At 43.4% G+C, this 20777-nt stretch overlaps 1 protein-coding gene across 1 annotated transcript in view; it reads right to left on the reverse strand.

Annotated features, from left to right (window-relative positions):
• LOC144752426 (uncharacterized) overlaps positions 1-20777 on the reverse strand; it is a 1170660-nt gene that overhangs the window by 425398 nt on the left and 724485 nt on the right. Inside the window, exons 33-34 of the mRNA XM_078640356.1 lie at positions 14434-14487; positions 3619-3672 (exon numbers count right to left, since the gene is read on the reverse strand). Of these exons, the coding sequence (XP_078496482.1) occupies positions 3619-3672; positions 14434-14487 (108 nt within the window). The remainder of the gene's footprint in view (positions 1-3618; positions 3673-14433; positions 14488-20777) is intronic.

Genomic DNA, 20777 nt, shown 5'->3' on the forward strand with positions numbered 1-20777 from the left:
TGCCGAACTGGTTTTCCAAGGGGTGTGTAGCCCCCTTGGAAGCCTCACCTCTGGGTTCGGCGAGGGAGCTCCACACTCTGGAGAGGGGTCCTGCCATTTTGGGAGTGGGCAGAATGATGCATCCTATGGGTCCCAATAAGCCACGCTTCACAGAAAGCAGTCATCAGGTGGGAGAGAACTTGGTAGCATATTGCCTACCAACCACATCCTGCCCTGAGGACATTTTCTTAGAATAAGTTGGGCACCCCTGGCATCCCAAACTCAGATCTCTAATGGACTGGAAGAAGGACTGCCCTCCTGCACCGTGAAACCAGGAAAGAGAGGCTGCACTGGCAAAGACTGCACCAGCTGAACCTGGTGGCAACAAAAGGAGAGGGGCTGTGCCTGCTGTGTCCTTCTAGAAAAGAAGCTGTCTCCAGAGCTCAGCCAAACCCAAGTGACTTAATGGCCACATTCCAACTAGCCAAACGTTTTGGTGAAAACGTTTCTTGGTGTCAAATGGGTTGAATTTACCAAACCTTGTTGGTGGTTGAGTGAAATAATCAGATTTACTTTACCTTGTAAATTCTATATCTCTGAAACCTCCAGTGGAACTTTTTCGTTGTGGTTTCCAAAAACGCATAAAGATACACTCTATTTTAATAAATTAGTGTCTGATTGATTTCTTCTTCAATTGTTTTGGAGCTGTTTAAATGCTTTACACGTTGTCCTTTGTGAAAGCCTTGCTGCTCAGAGCCACAGCTACCCAGGGTTGAACTGAAAGTTTGACAAACGAAGCCCAAGGCTCCTAAAGGGGGTTGGCAAGTGCATTAAATGGTGAGGTTGCACAAGAACACTATATAATACACCCTATGTCCTCACATTTATCCTACCTGCCTATAGACCTATCTGACTAGGGTAAAAGACAGGCCTGGTCTGCTTCACTCCTGTACACATGAACTGGAAGGGAAGTGCTTCATAGGTGCCAGATTATCTGGCCTCATGCAGCCCCATAGATATAAAGAGGGCATTTGGACATGCCTCTTGACCCGAATGACCATGCTTTTCCAGCCAGTGGCTTCCCACAGTGACTTAAGCCCCGAAGTACAGCAGCCCCCTTCTATTTTTGAGTTATTGCTAGGTAGAAAGGCAATGGGTTTATTGCTCTGTGAGGTGGATCGAAGATTCTATAAAAAAGCAAGATTTAAGATTATTGATGGAGTTTGGAGGGTTTGGAAGGCTTGCAAGAATTTTTGTCACATCTCCAAAATTAATCCATATATTCATATATATAATGCTAGTCTTTTCTCAGGGTTAGGTGTAGAAAGGATCGTAAAAGTTTGGAGTGGGCTGGGCATTAAGACTCTGTGGGAATTATTGGACGGAGAAGGGATTGTAAGCTTCGAGGCTCTACAAAACGGCTTCGGTGTCCCAAGCAATCATTGGTTTGTCTATGTCCAACTGGCTCGCTCCTTGAGGGCTATAAAACCAAGACCTCCTCCTCCCAATAATAGCCCCCTTTTAGATGCTTTGTCGAGTGGTTGTAAAAAAATCAGGACCCTTTATAATATTCTTATCCAAGAGATACAAGACGATGTTGACAAGACTGAGGTAGCGTGGTCTAGAAAATTGGGAAACTCAGATATAGATGTCGACTTGGCCCTTCTATTAAATAAAAAGGTTTTTAGAGCCACAAATTTAAGAGCCCAGCATTATAAAACTGTGTTTAACCTGTATTATACACCAGCGAAATTATTCGCATGGGGGGTTAGGGCAGATGATACGTGCCCAAGATGTGGGGAGGGACAAGCTGACCTATTGCATATGTTTTTAATTGCAGACTTTTGACCCCAGTAAAGAATGAGATTGAAACATTTTGGGAGGGGCTGCTAGGTCATAAGATCGATCTATCCCCTACCCTGATGATCTTGGGAACAGACTCTAATTTAAATCTGGGGAAAGATGAAGCAGCTTTGGTGTTCATATCCGTGGCTGTGCTCAGGATCTTGATTTCAGCAGGTTGGAAGGATGTTGTAGCACCCACCTTTCAAATGTGGCTCTCCAGGCTTCTTGGAATACACAACATTGAAGCATGTCTGTATGAGCGAAAGGGGCGGAAAATTCGGGACTTTGGAAGAAGGTTTTGGGCCCCGGTTACAAATTGGAGGCAGACCAATTTAATAGCCTGAGCCACATCTTTCGCACTCCACTGGTTTTATCATCAGGTTTTATTTAAGGCTTGTTCCATGAATTTTGAACCAGTTGATTCAGGTCTTGTACAATTCACCGTTGGAGGTTTTTATGCATTGAACCTTTTGTAACATCTGTAGTTAATATATATATATATTGTCTGTTTTCTTTTTTACATCAAGCTTGTTGACAATTCTATGTATGTATGTCCGGACTATTTATTAATGTTTTGTGGTTATTTCTGTGATGCACTTTAATTCCCAATAAAAAAAATAAAAAAAAAAAGATATAAAGAGGGCATCTTTAAAGATGGACAAGTAAAACCCACATAGGCTACTCTTGCATTTGGTCCTAACAAAGAGGGAACACATAGATATGGACTTTGGCTGGGTCCCTAAAGAAGCAGGGTCATGAAGGTCTTTCTACCCTTAGATACGTGACTGATGTCTCTCAACAGAGCTCTTGAAAGTCAGGGAGCATTGTGACTATCCAACTAAATTTCTTGGTCAAAGCAGGCATCAGGTTTTTGACTAAGGCTAGAAACAGATGGACAGACTGCTAATATGTGACAAATGGAGGTATTTGAGTATACCAGTCATACGGTCACATACTCTGCCCCTGCTACTCTAGCCTTTGTGTGGTAATACACAAACTTGTCTGAAGCATATTTCTTCCTCCCACAAAAAGAGTACTAAACAAATGGAAATGCATTCAGGCAGGAAGAAACGTGCAGAAAATGGTGGAAAGGGTTTGTTTACTTTCCAGATGCAAAAAGTATTGAGTAAAAGCTGAAAAAGTGAAATTCAGAGGGACATTTCTCTCACAAAAAGTGTAAAAAAAAACAACGTCATCCAGGACTCCATCACACAAGCTGGGAAAAAAGGACGCTGTAAGGCAACTGCCAGTCCAAAGCATCATGGATAGGGGAACTTATTGAAGCATTTTCAGTCTACCCTGGGAAACCTCAAGATATAGCACATTGCAATAGTCAAATTTGGACACCAAGCGAGATTGGACAACTGTCTTTTTTACTGACTCAGGTAAGAAACGCAGTGCCTTTCTAAGCATTTTTAGAGTGCCAAGGCAGGTTAGGACCAAGGTAGAGATCTGTCTATCAAAGGACAAGGTACAGGCAAATACAATACATAGATTTGAAACTTTTGTTTTGGGAGTCGGTGTTGGGCCTAGAATTAGTCTGGCCACCAGGCCGAAGACCATATTGAAGGATGTTTAAACTACCAATGAAGATCCTAAGCTACAGAGACACGCTTATTAACAAGCACTCGCACCCACTATCACTGAATTCACAAGCACGGACAAGTTATTGATAGATATTTGCATGCACAAAGCCAATTATACACACTCCACAGACACAATCACAACTGGTTTGTCTGGCTGACACTAAGTGACATTAGTGACATACAGAGCTTTATAATACAGAGGCAGTACCTTCTCCCCCATGTGTCCTGTTCTCCCTCTGTCTCCTACAGCTCCAGGATAGCCCTGCAAAAGGAGGTAAGTTAGATTACAAAACGTACTTTTATGATGTGGTAATGGAAACAGTGAATTAATAAGTACACTTGGGGGAATGAGGAGGCTGACAACTGGAGAGAACTAACTTCAGAGGACCACACTACCTCTGGGCTAGAGTCCCGTGGCGCTGATCAGCTTACATCAGCTGCTACATTTAGAACAAATATATCTTCATAGTCTTTTGGAAAATTTGGAGTGGACGAAGCATGTTCTATAGGAAAATAATTACAGAGGGGAAAAAAAGATGGTGCATCAAAGGGTCAAGAGAAAAGTTTCTAACAGCGATATGATGATGTATTTCACTTTGTAAATACTTAGGGGCCAGGTTGTTCAGAAATCTATAAGCCGGGGGAGGAGCTACGCTACGATCTAAGATGGCTGCTTAAGCTCCCGGCTCCGTCGACCTCCGCCGGCAGCTCGCATATCCTGTCATTTATCCTTTACCTACGCCGGACTCCTGTGTGTATGAAGCTCGCCTGATACCGGTGGTGCAATCCCGGACTCCCTAACATACTGGGTGGTGGAGTTATGTTGTGTTCCATTTTCGGCCTACTCCAGGGCTGAAGCCGGGACCTCGATTTCTAGCCCATCCGGGCTGGAATTGATCAACAGCGGCTGTGGAACCAGTGTTTCGTCCGGTCTTCCGTACTCGGATCTTTTTCTGCATCTCCGATCTGCAATCCAGTTACCAGCTGGCACTGAGGACTCGGTCTCGTGACACAGGGTGTGCATCGTGCGCCGCGGTCGGGGGCCGCTCGCCCGGAGACCCTGCTGGGGATGGCGGTGTTGAAGGGGGGGCCCCCGCGGTCGGCGAAGGTGTCGTGATCACCAGCTGAGGGAGCGCCTGCTGTTGCCATCGGCTTCGTGTGTGCCTGGAGCCTCGGAAGTGAATCTGGGGCTCGAGTCCTGCTTCATCTCTTTGGGGGGGGGAGATGGAGAGGACAGATGGCGCACCATCGTTGAGGTCCGTGATGGCCGCCATTGGGGCGCTCCACTCCCAATTCACAGTCACGTATGACCGAATGTCAGAAACGCTGGGAAATATCTGCTTGCGACCGGACGATGATGCTGCGACACACGATCAGCATTCTGTGGTTCCAGTGGAAGATTTGGCCTACTGTTCTGGGGTTCCCGCACGGCAGCCTGACTCAGCTCACGTCGATGATTTTGGCCTCGTGAATGTTGCACCTAAGACCGTAGTTAGCTTTCCCGGTATGGCTCCTGCTCGGCGAAACATCGTTGCCGAAGGTTTTGATCGCCAAGAACAGCTTTTTAGTGACCGTCGGAGAGGTCTGCTTATCTCCTTCATCTTTCCCCGTTGGTCCTGTGGATGCCGCCATCTTGTATCCTGTCCCCGGTCCGATTCAGCTGCATCGAACTGCTATGGACGTCTCGATTACCACATGAATACTGTGGCTTGGGTGGCATGGGTTTTCATAAAGAATCGCACTGGTCAGGGCTGACTTCATCTTGTATCCTGCCCTAGATACCATGCCACTGCTTTGTACTATCTGGGACGCTTCGCTTTCTGCGAGATTGCTGGCTTTGGCGACGTAGATTATCGTGAAGAACCGAACTGTCATGGTTGTCTTTGACTTTTGGGGTTAGCTACGCTTTGTGATCTATGCCGGGATTGTACTGTGTATCTCACTGGGAGTCGGGTGGTTTTGGTTGAGGACCTCCCCATATTGGTGCTTAATACTTGCTTTTAATAATGGACAATATGTTTTGGGGAGGTCGCTAATGGCGGGGGGTATAGGTGGCCGGGAGTATGTTTGTTCTTCTCCTCCTCCGCTTTCTTTATTTCCCTTCTTTGGGGTGTTCCGGGGCGACAGGCACGCTGTTAGTGGGGTAGGCCGTAGCCATTACAGGGGTGCAGGGTGGCGGGTGTTGGGGGGGTTTGTTATTTTAGTTTGTTTTGTTCTATGGTCCCCTTTCTTTCTTTCCTCTTTCTTTGGGTAGGGTTTTTCCTCCCTTACAGTAGGGTTGGCTGTCTCTCCTTATCTTTTTTCTTTCTCTGTTTGGCGTCTATACTTGCCTATAGCTTACTGTCTCCGGAGGGTGGGTTTTCGGGAGGGTGTGCTCGCTAATCGCTTGCTATTACATTGTCTTTTATTCCTCGTCAGCCTCTGCGGGCATAGTGTGCCCAATGTTCATATTGCTCATCACCTGGACTTGTTTGCACTGCGGGGTACCTCCCCCCCATCTCTTCTTAACTTCATGTTATGGTGTGACGCCACCGATAGTACAGCCACTTCTGCTTCTTTATAACTTTAAAATTAAACCTTTGATATCCTTCTGCGTTGAGGTATATACAATCACATGCTGTATCTGTATTGTCGATATTATTTGGTCGTATATACGTGCATGACTCCTGATCTGATTCCTGTGTTTGCGGCCGGCCTCTGTGGTTGTAGGCCTGCGCTTGTCATACTTTGATTAACTCAATAAAGGTTTAAAAAAAAAATTTTTTTTAAAAATCTATAAGCCATGCTGCCCAATTTAAATACAATTCTTTGCTTCTTGGAGAAGCAGGGAAGTGCCCTTTCAGCTGATGAGGAATGGAGACATGGAGAGACCCTTAACAAGTCGCACTTCAGCATTGTGCACCCTGTGCAGACAACAGATTTGCTATGCAGGCAGATCTTCATACATTGAGGTGCAATAGTATAACCATGTTGACAATGAAAACTACAGCAATAGGTCTCAGTCAGATGTTGTCCCCCTCTCTTGCACATCACAATGTTATGACCAAAGATATCAGTGTTAGAGTTGGTGGCTACTTTAGCTATCTTGAAACAGCCAAAGACAATAAATTGAACTTCAAGGCTACTATACCGGATGTTGCTATTGGCCATCTTCCCCACAGTTCTAAAGAGAACTAAGTGAAGGGCATCAATGGTGAGCTCATCCTTGGAGAACCTGATGTAAACCTGAGAATTTTTGGCACAGGATTGGATGACGATGGGTTGGTTGGCAAAGACATTAAAGAGTGAAGCAAGGTAAATGCTGAACAAAATATGTGACAGAGGGGATCATGGAGGTACCTCATGTTTGACAGATATTTCTTTGCAGATGTATTGTCACAGGAACACTTGTTGAGACCTATGTTCTAGAAAGGAGTGCCACCACTTTAAGGTGTCATCATGAGCAGTTAGCAATGAAGACAGCCTATCCAAAAGGACAATCAAATACACTTAAGAGGTCCAACATAATTGCACCGTCCATCTGGTTGAATCGGATATGATTCTCTTTTCTGACTTGTTCCCTCATCTCCCTTCCTATATGTACACTTCTCTGTCTTGAAACTGACCTCTGACTCTGTGAAGTAAGAGAAATCGAAGAGTGGGTGAGATGGGAGTAAGACTGAGAGATAAAGACAGCAGAAAAGTGAGAGCTGAGAAAGGAATGTTAGATGAGGTTTAGAGACAGGTGAAATAGGGAGAGAAGAGAAAATTATTTGGTAGCCAGAAAAAAAAAGATACAGAGAGGTATATAGAGGAAGAGGTTAGTGAAGAAAGAGGTGGCGAGAGGAAGGTAGATAGAGAGAGATAAAAAAGAAGAAGGTAGAGAGGGAAAGAGTGGTTGGGTGAGCTGAGGGGGAAGTAGAGAGGGAGGTTAAAAAGAGGTGAGAGGTAGAGGTACGCTCGTTGAGACAGGAGATAATGGGAAAGGAATATAGAGGAGAAAGGTGGAGACAGCAGTGAGGAAGAGGGGAAAACTGAGAAGAGGTATAGAGAATGGTAGAGAGGGGGTGAAGGCTAAAAAGCAAGATGAGGTGCATAGATAAAAGAGACAGATGAGGTGCAGAAAAGGGTGGAGTGATACAGAGATAGAGAGAAAGTTGTGAGCTGAGAGAGTGGTGAGACAGGCGGATATAATGACAATGAAATTAGGTAGAGAGATGTATAAAGAGAGAAGTAAAGAAAAAATAAGGAAACAGGGGGAGTTGAAATAGCGAAGGTTTGTTTGAGAAATGAGAGAGAGGTTGAGGCAGAAAACGTTGAGAGGCAGACCAAGCGGTAGCGCTAGAGATGTGAGATAGAGAGACATAAAAATAGAAAAGTAGAGTGAGAGATCAGGTAAAGAGAGTTTACTGAAGTAGAAGAGGTGTTGCAGACAGAAATAAATGAGAAAATAATGATGGAAAAAGTGGTAGAGATAGAAAATGGAGTCAGATAGTCAGGAAGGTGAGGTTCAGGAAACAGGTAAAAAAGGAGGAGCATGTGAGAGCAAACAAATGATGAGGTAAGGCAGAGAGAGAGACAGAGTAGGGTGGGGAAAGAGGCGGTTGTGAAAGAAATATGAAGTTGAGAGACTAGAAAGAGGAATAGTATGAGTGGTGATGTAGAGAAAGGGCTAAAAGAAGTAGACAAGTGTGGTATAGAGAAATGGACTCAGAAGTAGAGAGGTGAGATAAAGTAGATGGAGGAAAAATACAAATTGTCGAGATGGAAACAGAGCAGTGAGGTACAGGGCAAGGCATGTGATAGATAGTCGAGGTATGGAGAGGTGCTAAAGTTAGGCATTGTGAGATAGAGAGAGGTGCATGAGAGATAGAAGGAGGTGGGGTAGACATATGTATTGAGAGAGAGAGGTGAGGTACAAAAAGTTGAGAGGGCGATAGGTACAAAAAGATGTTGAGACATGAAGTAGGGGGAGAAAAAGGTAAAGAAAGGAGGCAGGCAAAAGCAGTGTGGAAAAGTAATGACAGATAAAAACATATTTTTTCTAATTTAATTCCCAAAAACTGCTTGAGACCACGAGGGGTAAAGTTCAGCAGGCCCGGCACACCCGCTGTAAAATTTTTTTTTTAAAAGGCTGTATTAATGCACACAGTTTACCTGGGTGTCCCGTAAAGGTGGAGGCCATGAGCAATTGCCCACTTTGGCCAGGGCTTAAAATGGCTTTGCTAAAAGGCAGCAAGTGAAGTTTTAGTACCTTGATTGGGCTTGGTAGTGAAACAAAAGCTTGCACCTAGGAGACCGGTTTTCTCCAAAACCTTGACCATGACAAGTAGTCTAGTAATGGGCTGAAGATTAGACAAGGGGAAGTTTTGGCTTTTTTGTCATAGAGGTACCACTTGTACTGTTTTATTTTTATTTTTTATGAGTATTCCGGAAAGCAACATTCACTTGGAAAGGTGTTCAGCAAAATGCTGATGGCAACACCGATATGGGTGCAGGATAAATTGGTAGATTTGTAGCCATAAGAGCGTCCTGAATAATCTTAATGAATCAAGAGTGCAGGGTTTCAGAGAGAATAGTGCTACAGTTCTAGCAACAGATATGAGCTGAGAACAAGGGCAGTTTGTCAGCCGCAACCATTTTGTTTCACAATTATTTTCCATTTCCTTCAATAATGTTTCCAGGCTACCACGCTAAAGCTGAGTATGGGTGACCACTGGAAAAATAAGCACAGGATGTAAAGCAGCATCAGTAAGACCAAACAGAGTGCTGGCCTTACAAGATAAACTGAGCTTCAGTGAAGGTTTTCTCAGCTTCATAAATATTCTTTTTTATATTTTGTTAAGATTAAAAACTTGAGTCCTCCTCTGTTTCTGGTGCTTGATCTTGGCCCAACAATTAACAATGTTTGTCAAAGATTAAGAGTGTCATGGAATTAGTGTGATAGAACCTTGGAAGTGCAATCGGTGGTAACCTCTAAGATGACAAGTCTGCATAGGTGGTCAAAGGAGGTAAAAGTAAAATAACGCAATAAGGGGTTGCATTTGCTCATTGTAATGGTACATTTCTTCCTTTAAAGGTAAACTGGAATTTGTATTGAGTTATTTCTTGTTAGAGTGGGCCTGGTAACCTGAAAAAAGACAGAATGGTCTGACTATACCGAAGGCTGAATATTCCGGATAAGAACATAAGGATTCCAGATAAAAATCTAAATTAAGATGTGATCTTTTAGGTGTATGGACTCCACAATCAATTAAGAAAAGCTTACATCAGAGAGTTCTCTTAAAAATAGCTGTGCCTCAGCAGCGTCCCATATTTCTAGCCACAGGTTAATATGTCAGAGCAGTAACAAATGAGGAAAAATAGAAACCAGGGTCCCTGTGGTGACAAATAGGAAATGTATAGAATGAAGGATTTATTTCTTTAGGTAGACAGTAGCAAACAATCTAGGTGGGTGTAAATTTAGTGTTTAGGATCAGAGCAGACAGAGTAACATAATGCATTAGATAAAGATTCAATAGACCACCACAATTCGAACACGTTTTCCATGAGGTCTGCCATGATAGCGTGTGTGACAGCCTACGGGGACTAAATTAGCAGGTATGCCATCTGAGTCAGGTGAACCCAAGCTTTCGTTAGTCAAAAAAGATTGAATTGTGTGGTGGTTAATAGGCCAATTAACTTGTGATAAGAGGCAGACCTAATGTTAAAAATTACCCTTGAAGCTCCATGTCATTAGCTGCTGCCCTGTGCTGTACAAGCAATGCTGACATCATTTAGTAATGTCTGCATGCCTGAATGTGAACCAGAGGCTAAGAATTCTGCCTTTGCTTCTCGACTTAATTGGAACGGACGTTCCTCTTGCAGATGCAGAATCAGAGAGGAACAGTAGTGTTGAGTGTCCCAAAAGAACAAGTTACTTACCTTTGGAAACGCTTTATCTGGCACAGACTCTAGCTAGCTGCAGATTTCTTACTTTAGAATTATACCCAGGCCTCAGACTGAATCTGTACATTAGTTCGTGAGTAGTACCCCGTGCACCGGTTGGTGGTATAGTTCGGCTCTGTGAGCCGTCGTCAGCATAATCATCACCAGAAATTGCATGCACACTGCTTATACAAGCGTCACCCAAGTGCACTTACATCAGTTTCTTTTTGTGACTTTCCACGCCAGAAGCAGGGAGCCATGAAGAACACTGACCACTGGTGTGTGGCACTGAAAAAGGGGGCAGCCCTTAACTCTAAAATCCGTTCGCAGAGTGGGAAGGATAGGTGGGTTGGTAAGGAAGCTGCAGCTACATAGAGTCTCTACCAGATAAGGCGATATCGAAGTTAAGTAACTTGTTCATCTGATAGAGACTTCTACCTGCAGATTCCTCCCCATAGAACAGATTCCCAAGTAAGTCCCTCCCGGATGTGGCTCTGCGAATTTGATTCAAACTTGAAAGTCCTGCAGGACCGATCCGGTACTAGTGTTTGGAGAAAGTGTGCAGCGAGGCCAACACTGTGGTCTGGCAATTGTAAAGGACGGGAACTTCGCGTGCTAACGCAGTGGCTGCAGAGTTTGATCTGGTGGAATGAGCCCGCAAGCCCTCCAGGGGCTGCTTCTTGACAATGGAAAGCAGGTCTTATTGCACAGTATTATCCATCAGGAGGTGATTTGTTTCTGCACAGCCTTCCTTTCATGGCCCTGACATCTCCTACAATGAGTTCATCAACCATTTAGAAAGGTTTTGTGTGGGCAAGGTAGAACAGCAATGCTCTTTCTGGGTCCGTCCGATGGAGCCTCTCCTCTTCTTAAGAGGAATAAAGCAGAGCATAAAAGGTAGGCAAAGTGATGGACTGGCTACGTGGAATGGGGTGACTACCTTTGGCAAGAAGGACACTCAAGTCCGAAGGACCAGCTTTCTGGGAAGAAAGACACATGTGGAGGCTGAGATGACAGCACCTGCCGCTTTCTGACCCTCTGGATAGAAGTAAGTCCCACCAAAAAGGCAGTTTTGATAGTGAAAAGCATAAGAGGGCAGGTATGAAGTAGCTCAAAGGGAGAGCACATCAGAAAAGTAAGGATAAAATTAAGGTCCCGTAAAGGCATTACGAATAGAGTTGGTGGAAACAACTGCTGGAGGCCTTCAAGGAACCTATTTACAATAAGGGACTTGAAAGGGGAAGGCTGGTCTGTCAGTCGCAGGAAAGCAGAGATGGTAGATAAGTAACCCTTTAAGGTACCCAATCCAAAGCCCTGCTGGGCAAGGGAAAGGATAAGCAACAAGACTTTAGAAAGGGGGGCAGATGAGGAGTCAACCTGTTTAGCTGTGCACCATGCCACAAACCTGTGGCAATATTCGGCATATACACTCTTGGTGAAGGGACACCGACCTGCCAAGATAACATCACAGACTTCGGGGGCGGAAGGTCTAAAGTTATCAACTGTTGTCACTCTATCTCCAAGCATGATGACAGAGAGTTGACAAGTCCCAAGTTGCAGGGACAGAAGATCCTCCCAAAGGGGCAGCCTGTTTGGAGGACCGATGGACATGCTAAACAGCTGGGGATACCAGACTCTCCAAGCCCAGGCCAAAGCCACAAGGATGAATTGAGCCCGGTTGTTCCTGATCTTCTTGAGAACTATGGGCAAGACTGGTATGGGGAGAAATGCATTCAACAGGCCAGAGCTGCACTTGAGACGGAAAGGGTCTCCAAGCAAGAGCCACCTTAGAACCTGCAAAGTACAGACGTTCTGGCATTGCGTGTTCTCTGCAGTAGCACACAGATCTAACCAAGTTTCTCTTCACTGCTGAAAGAGACCTTGCACCACCTCCTGATATAGGCACCATTTGTAATCCACTAGGTGCCTTCAGCTGAGTTTGTCTGCTCTGGCATTCAGAGATCCCATCAAGTGTTGAACCACCAGGGAAATGCCTTGCCATTTCAGCCAGGTCCAGTGATGCAGGGCCTCTTGATGGAGGGCCTATGACCCCACCCTGCCCTGGTTGTTGTAGTACCACATGGAGGTACTGTTGACAGTGAACACATTCACTAGCCTTCCCTTGATGGAGGGTAGAAAGGCTTTCAATGCTAGTTGGATCGCTCGGAGCTCCAACAGGTTGATGTGAAGTCCGGATTCTGTTGGAGAGGAGGCTGATAGAAATTGTGTTGCAAGATTAAAAGTCGCAGAAGCAGGAAGGTGCATTAGTTGCGAGTGTATCAGATAGAGCTTCTCTCACTGAATATTCAAACAAGTTATAACAGCGGTATTCTAGACTTCCATAAGCTATTCCTCATCAACAGGAATAAGATCCTCTGCCTGACAGCCTGGGACGTAGCCAATGACTGATGGCAGGAAGACCTCATCGAAAAGATGCCACATTCATAAAATGGCAAACAGCTTGCCATGGCTACACACTACGGAGCAAGACTGCTGTGGAGAAGTCTCCAGGCCTAACAAATGTGAAGGAAGTAAAATATACTAACTTCCTAAATTCCTAATTGATGGGGAGGGACTGTGTCCATGAAAGAGAAACAGGCATTACCAAAATTAGTTAAAGCAACCTCATGTGTACAGACTGGGAAGGGCATCCCTTGAAGCTCATAGCTTTGCCTTCCTAAAGAAATTGCTGTTCTACCAGCTGGCATGAGGGATTCATGCACACTGACTGCAAAGAAGTTCTTACGAGGTTCTTTACAATTCTGCTCTAAAGAGAGCTATAAGACTTCAAGCCACAATGGAGAGGCACTCACGAACATCCACTGGTAATGAGGACCCATTCCTATTTCTTGAAGTGAGGGGCCAAAGCTCATCTATTGGGGAGGAGAGCAAACATTTTCACTGTCGGTAAAAACAAAGACTCATGTCACGCCCACTCATCCCCACTTCTGTGAGTAGTAGAAGAGATGGTGTCTATATATTAGGAAGTCATCTTGTCCATCAAACGAGGCAAAGTGTAGTGGCCCTCTCTTGAGAAGGACATAGGCTTGTTTACATTGGAGAGTCGGTGTTCATCTTTTGAGTAAAGAAGACTTCTATCCTTAAAATGTATCCCAATACATAGTCAAACAAAAAAATCCCCAAATCTTGTCTACTTGGAAGGAAATATGATAACAATAAATAAGACAAATGATAGATCAAGTACGGTAGAGACGTTTTCACATTCATCGGTAGGTGAAGGAGGGCCTAGTGTCTCTCAGATGGGGAAGAGCCACATGGCCACTCAAGAGACAGCCCGAATTCTCTGTGAAACAGGGCCTATGCCCATCCCATAAAATTTGAAGGCTGATAAATTTGCACCCAATTACTTAAGAAGGAAGCCTTTCAAAATTATTGGGTGGGGTCACAATGTCTACAAATATAACCCCTATTTTCAATGGAATGCCCTTTACCCATTCTCTGGCCAGATGTTCCTGTCTCAAATCTTGGGCAGTAAGTCCCATTTCAAGCGCCTAAGTGGATTTTTCATGTTTGTAATCTATGGAAGGAACCCCATACTGGCTGCTGGGTTCCTCAGTCACTTGAAATGATAACATTTGTGCAGATCCACTGCACAAAAGGCACCTTATACAAATTGGTAGAGATATATAAATTGAACTCTACACCACTCCTTCGAAAAGGAAATGACATGCTCACATCCAGTGAGGAAGGGAGTATCGAATAAACCTGTTTAGTGGAAACCCAATTCCAGCCTGTTAAAGGAATATGACCAGCTACTATTTTCTGGGGATGAAACACTTCATTTATGCTAGGAAGTCCATCCACTATGGAAAAAAGCCTTAGATCAGACACTATGGTGGCGGCTCTTGTTGAACACAGCTAACAGAAAAAGAAAGGGTTCTACAACTACTTGATGCAGCTAAGGTGCATCAACATGTGAATCCCTCCATTCCAGCACTTTTAAACTGATATAATTCTTTAATTAAAGAATATGATACAAGCAAACTTGTGCTACAGAAGCTCAGGCTCCAAACACCCCTGCATCCAAGACTTGCTCACCCACCTTCAAAGCTTACTGTGTATTTTTGATATTGTGGATTGTTTGGTTTGCACTTACATACATGCCGACGGGCCCCTGTGGTCCTTCTGGTCCAGCTTTGCCAGAAAACCCCTGAAAGATAATAAATACGTTAGAACACATTTTTCTTCATAATTCATCTTTATGATAATGCGTAAGCCAAGGCTGATTATTTTAGAATTAAGGTTGAGCTCTGAGTTAATTAATGGTAAATAATTATGTAACATTATATTATTAACAATATGTGGAGGTAAAGTGAGGTGCCCATTCTGAGCACACGGAAGAGAGAGGTTTGAAGTTACGGGTTAGAAAATGGAAAGGTCTTGATGGAGTGAGGATGTACCAGTAGTGGCACTGAAGCATTATTGGGCACTGTTAATAATTCATTTAAAGAAATGTGGTGCTCTGCCTCAGGTTAAAAAACCCACTAGATTAGAAGCTGGCCACTGGAGGCTAGTTGAGCTCACTTTAAATAAGAGTAATAAGGGGGTTTTGGTCTGTGCAAGAATGCAGCCGCGGTCCGTGCAGGTAACAGCAGTGCGTTGGTGGGGCCGCATGTGGGGGATTTCGAGGGACGATGCTGAGAGAAAATTATATAAATAAATAATTTTCCCTAGGCATCATCCCTCGAAATCCTCCCCCACGCTGCCACACCACCCCACCGCTGTTACTTGCATGGACCGCGGCTGTTAGAATGTCTTTAGAAGATCAAGTGACATGAAATGAAAAAAACGAATTTCATTTGCAACGGGTAGGATTTAGACTACAGTGAGGATACCAGACAACATACCAAAACAAAATATAGTGAGGTGAACAGTGCACATTCTAGTGATATCTGTGAATTCACTTCCTCTGAGCATAACATGTTAAATTCATAAGCTGATCTTTAAAATTACTGCAACTAAGCTAGATCCTTAGCGATAGATGACTATTTGCTGTGGATAGAAAGAGCTAAGAGCCTAATCCTGAGTCTGGCAAAGTGGTATCTCGGTAGAAGTTACCAACCACTCAACAAGATTCTGAGACTCCTGTTTTTACTGACAATAGTAGGTTGACCTCAGGGCTAGAGAGGACCCTGTACAAAAAGTTACTCGCCTTCAGTCACAATATTTCTGGTGGATGTATAATTATTTTGCTGATGCCTTATCTTATGACTAACCTTCCAGGTGCCAGCCTGGCCTGGGATATGTTTGCCTAGAAATGGCTTTCAGTGCCACCAGGTGGTGCCACAAGGCTTTAGCTCGCCAGACATAATAACATCACATGTACTGGCATCTTCCTGGTACTTTTTCTTAGCCCCATCGAAGTTTGTAGAAAGAAACTGAGAGAACATCAGTGATATCAACAATACCAGCACATAACATATTTCCATATAACAGGATCTTATTAATCACAGCACTAACTCACAGGGAAGAAGGGGAGGTGGGGAGGAATCTGCTGGAAGAGTATATATACACCAGAAATACCATTACCAAAGATAAGTAACTTTTTATTCTAATGGATATATTTACCCACTGATTCCTCACATTATGAGGGTCCCATTGAAATATCTCCTTTGAAGGTGGGACAGTGTAGTGCTGATTAACCATGCGAGTCATGAAGCATAGCTCTGAGAAAGTACCTGTCACTGTATACTTGAGCTGTGAGTCAGTAATGTTTGAGGAAAATACGCATAATAACTATGAGATTGGATGGTATATGTCAGCTACTGGAATAGCTCTGGAAATAGACTTAAAAGCAGCTATGGGCATAGTGGAGTGGTCAGCACAGCCCACCTGAAGGTCTTTCGTAGTCAAGGTGTAATAGATCTTGATACAGAGGATGACGCAAGAAATGGTATGTTTGGTGGCTGACTTGTCCTTTATTCTTCATGCAAAGCCTGCAAAGAGCTGACCATCCCCCCTGTCCTTTCAAGTGTGATTGATGTAATAGGGCACAGCAAGTCAGGGATGCAGTCTACATAGGTGTCAAGGGCCATTAGAATGTGTTCATAACCCAGGTCATGGTTCATCTTCTTCCTTTCTGAAAATCACCAATATGGCCCCAAATAACTTATCCTGATCCCTCACCGCCCCTTGCAGGGTTTTTCCCCCAAGGAGCTGAAATAGAATCTACAAAGGGGAATTTTCCTGTCCTGTCTTCACAGAACTCACACTTCAGCAACTAATGGTGTCAATGGTAAAGAAAGAAACAGTAGCCCTGATCATTTGGGTCAGAAAAAGGTTAACACGTGGAAGGAGGTCTCCTCAGTCACTCTACTCAACATATCTTCCTTCATCTTAGATCTCTTGAGGTTATTCCTGCTGTTCCTTTGTCAGACCCATGTGGCAGGACATACAATTTATCTAATTTTGATACCAACTGACATGTATTTATTTTTCTTGTCTCTGGCTGTTCCTCTTTGAGCTGACACTTTTTACAGTCTTTATTCATGATTCACTTTGCTTTTTTCTTTGACCTGTGAATCTATTAGCCCAAGCATACCCTTGTCCATTGAAATGAAGTGGTTATGATTCTGTGCAACATAATAGTACGGGTCAGATAACTTATATGGTAAGCTCTGATCTAGGGTATCTAACTACTTAATACAACTATTTTTAAAGAGGACGTTGCAAATACTTGCTTAGTTTAAAACTTGCTCCTAGTCAAAATTGAAGCATTCACTGCAGAATTCTCTCTCTTACAGAAATTAACAAAATCACTTGAATGGATTAAAGACATTTATACTGCATTCTAAAAATCCACATATAATTCATAGGTGAAGCTATTCAAACAAGCCTTGAATTTAGCAAAAAAAGCTGTCTGTGGTTTTCAACTCCCAATGCCTCTAATCTTGATTGTAAACATTTCTGCAGATCACAGCAGCTGGAAATCCCACCCCTGAATTAATCCATCCTAATGAAGATTTACAAAATCATTTGTAGACAAAGCGATCTCTCTACATTGACATTTTCAAGGAGCAATGAAATGTGAATGGGAAGTCAGACAAATGCTTTGGAAATTATTAAATGCAGAGGTCACTCCTTCTCCTACCTAGCAGCAAAGATGGAATGAGCTACCCTTTCATCTACGGACTTCCCCATCTCTTTCAGAGTTTCGAAAGTCCCTAAAGGCCTGGCTATTCAGCTGATCAACAGGACTGTGCCAGCACCTGGATACCCTCATGGAGGACAAGAAGCACTTTGAAAATCTACTGAGTAATTGATTGATTGATTGACTGAAGGATAGGCCACTTTTACATGGTCATATTTTGAGAGGATGATGCAGAACCTGGCTGCATAATTGTAAAATCTTTGCATCTATGATCTCTATCTATGTGCAATATGAATATATGATGTTACAACGCCAACAATTACAACGCATGCCTTTACAACGTAGTTTTTACATCACAGCTACCTTTACAATGCATGGTTTTACAACATTACAATGCATTTTTAGAAACTACCATTACAACGCATTCCATTACAACGCATACTTTTACAATGCATACCAATACAACGCATAATACTTTTAGGATAACAGTGGGGTAAGTGCTGGATAATGTAGGGGTAAAAATTACTATTCCCACTCCAGTGAGTGCAACAATAAGGTAAGTTTTGGACAGTGTAGGGGTAAAAATTACTTTTCCCATATACCCCGAAACCCAAACTCCCCCTAAAAATAAACTCCATTACTTACCTTATAATGCGTTGTAATGGCATGCTTTGTAATGGTATGCACTGTAATGGCATGCATTGTAGTGAAATGTGTTGTAATGCCTGTGTTGTAATGGCATGCGATGTAAATGCAGTCGCGTTGTAATGACTGCGTTGTAAAGGTAGTGCGTTGTAATGACTGTGTTGTAATGGTTGTTTCCCGTGAAATATTTGCAATCACTACCAATGAGTCTTGTATAGACTGCATTACAAAAATCCAGTCATTCCAAAATAGCAGTTGTTGTTCGCCCTTTTTGTAAGAGTTCTGTTTTACATTAGTGGTCCTGAATATGTAGACTGGTAGGTTAATGCCACTGACTACAATATTAACTTGGAAACGGGTGTATCAAATTTATCTCTAGATCTGTAGCATCGTGACATGCGGAAGAGGTGACAGGTTTTTGGGCCATTTAAAATTTTAACTGACGATTCCGCACTCTTAAATGCCAACAGTCTTAAGTGCAGATGATCTTTTGTGTGCACACGGCAAAGTTCCCTTCGGCCTTTGAGCCGTCAAGTAACAGTGACTACATTAAAATTGCACAATGCATCTGCTGTTGCATAACTCCTCGTATTGTCTTCGGTGTGAGTTCCAAGCTTTCACGTTTCTCAAAAATATTCACAATTTTGTTTCATTCACAAAAGCAACATGAGGATTTGAAATATATAATTAAAGCAATCCTTTATTTCTGTGGTAATTCATTTCATAACAATTAAAGAGCACAATGTAGAGAGAGCGCGCGACGCGGCGTTTCAAGATGGCTGCACTCTGAAAAACCCCGCGCTGACGAACAGCGCTCGTCTTTGAAGGTCCCGTTTTTCGGCAGCGTCTGGCACTCAAAACGACGGATTCTGCAATCGGAAATGCCCCCTTCACATGGGTATGACTGCTGACTCTTTATTGCTGTTTTTGGGCTCAATTTCGGCCGAAATACGCTCCGCCCGATAATGGCCGCCATTTTGTTTTTTTCCTGCTAATCACTGCAGCGTTTTTTTTTCTTCTTCTCCTCAAACTAACCTTCTGCTGCTCATTTCTTTCCTGGCTGTATACCTACTGCAGTGTGGATGGATTTCTTGCCACATTTTTAAAGGAAACTGTTTCTTTTGGACATCTTCAGGTACCTCTTTCTTTTTCCTGACAGACATTCTTCTCGCCTCAGGCTTTAACATGCGTAATGGTTCCTCTAACCTTACGACTCGCTTCTTTTGCGAGGTGGTAATATGTTTGGTCTAAATTGAGGATTTTGCTCATTTTTTACACAGGGCATTGTACCCCATCGTACCTTATTGACACTTTAAGCCTCTATTGCCCAAATTTTTCATGATTGCCTCATTCCATAATTGACGCTGCTTCTGCTCTCTTGCCATTGTTCTGCAGGCTGGTGGTTTTTCATCTCTTCCCATTGTTTTTACTGCACAGTCTTTTTGGAATTTTTGTGACTGTGTAAGATGGAGCCTGTTCACGCCTCTAAGGCTCATGGTACCGCCTCTGCCACACGCAAGGAATCTGCAGCTAACGCTAAACGTCTTAAGAAAGATCCACCATCTCCTGCTAAGTCCCCACTTCCTGTTACGCTGGAGGACATTATGGAGGAATTACGTTTTAAACGCCCTTTCATGACTGATACTGCTTCTACCCTTCAGAGACTGGACGACAAATGGTCTAGCCTAGACTTGCGATTAACTGATGTAGAGCAAAAGATCAGCGATGCTCAAGATGTTGTCTCCAAGGTGGCGAGCCTTACCAAGGAAGTTGACCTGCTTAAAAAAACCTCTGAGGATTTGGAAAATCGAAACCGACGCAATAATTGCGCATTTATGGTATTCCGGAAGGTTCAGAGGGGCCTGATCTCATACAATTTTTGAAGTCCCAGGTCCTTCCCATCACAGGCTTCCCTAAACATCTTGACATAAATATCCAAAGGGCTCATCGTCTTGGTCCAAGGAACTCTTCTTCTGCTTCAAAACCTAGGGGCATCATTGCTTATTTCCTTCTTTACTCTGACCTCATGACTATCCTCCATTTTGCTAAACAGCATAAGCCGTTGCTCTGGTCTGGTCACAAGGTGTTCATTACTCAAGATGTCTCTAAACCTACGGCGGCACGGTGGAATGAGTTTCTGGATCTACGACCCACTCTTCGATCAATGAATGCTCGCTATGGCCTCATCTATCCTTGTTTCTTCAAAGTGACTTATAAAAAAAGAACTTTCAGTTTCCAGGATACGGCGGACCTTCGGAAATTTATCCATACTCACAAAGAAGAATCCATGGAATTCAGCAAACCATACCTTTTATGTCCTCATGTCTGTTGGTTTCATGTTGTCTGGTATTTCATCCCCTGTTGTACTGTTGCCCTTATCACTTTTTGTTTTTCTCTTGTTTTACAGGTTCCCTCCCTGTGGTCTTTGTTGGTTACCTCATTTTTGTGCTGCTCTGATGTCTGTACTATGCCCTTCGTTTCGCTTCCTTCCCTTACATCTGTTTGGTAAGTTCCCTTCATTTGTCTTATTTGGTTACTCGTGGTCTTTTGACCCCTCTGTTTCTCTTCATCTATTATTGTTTTCTCTTTTACAAGTAATCATATATCTTCTTTTTTCTTCTGCTCGTGCGGTTGTCTTGTTCTCACTGCTCCTCCTCCCACCTCATTGTCTTTCATCCATCTGCCCTTCATGACTAAAGTCTTTT

Source organism: Lissotriton helveticus, chromosome 5_1 (genome assembly GCF_964261635.1).
Source record: "Lissotriton helveticus chromosome 5_1, aLisHel1.1, whole genome shotgun sequence".
Lineage (NCBI taxonomy): Eukaryota > Metazoa > Chordata > Amphibia > Caudata > Salamandridae > Lissotriton > Lissotriton helveticus.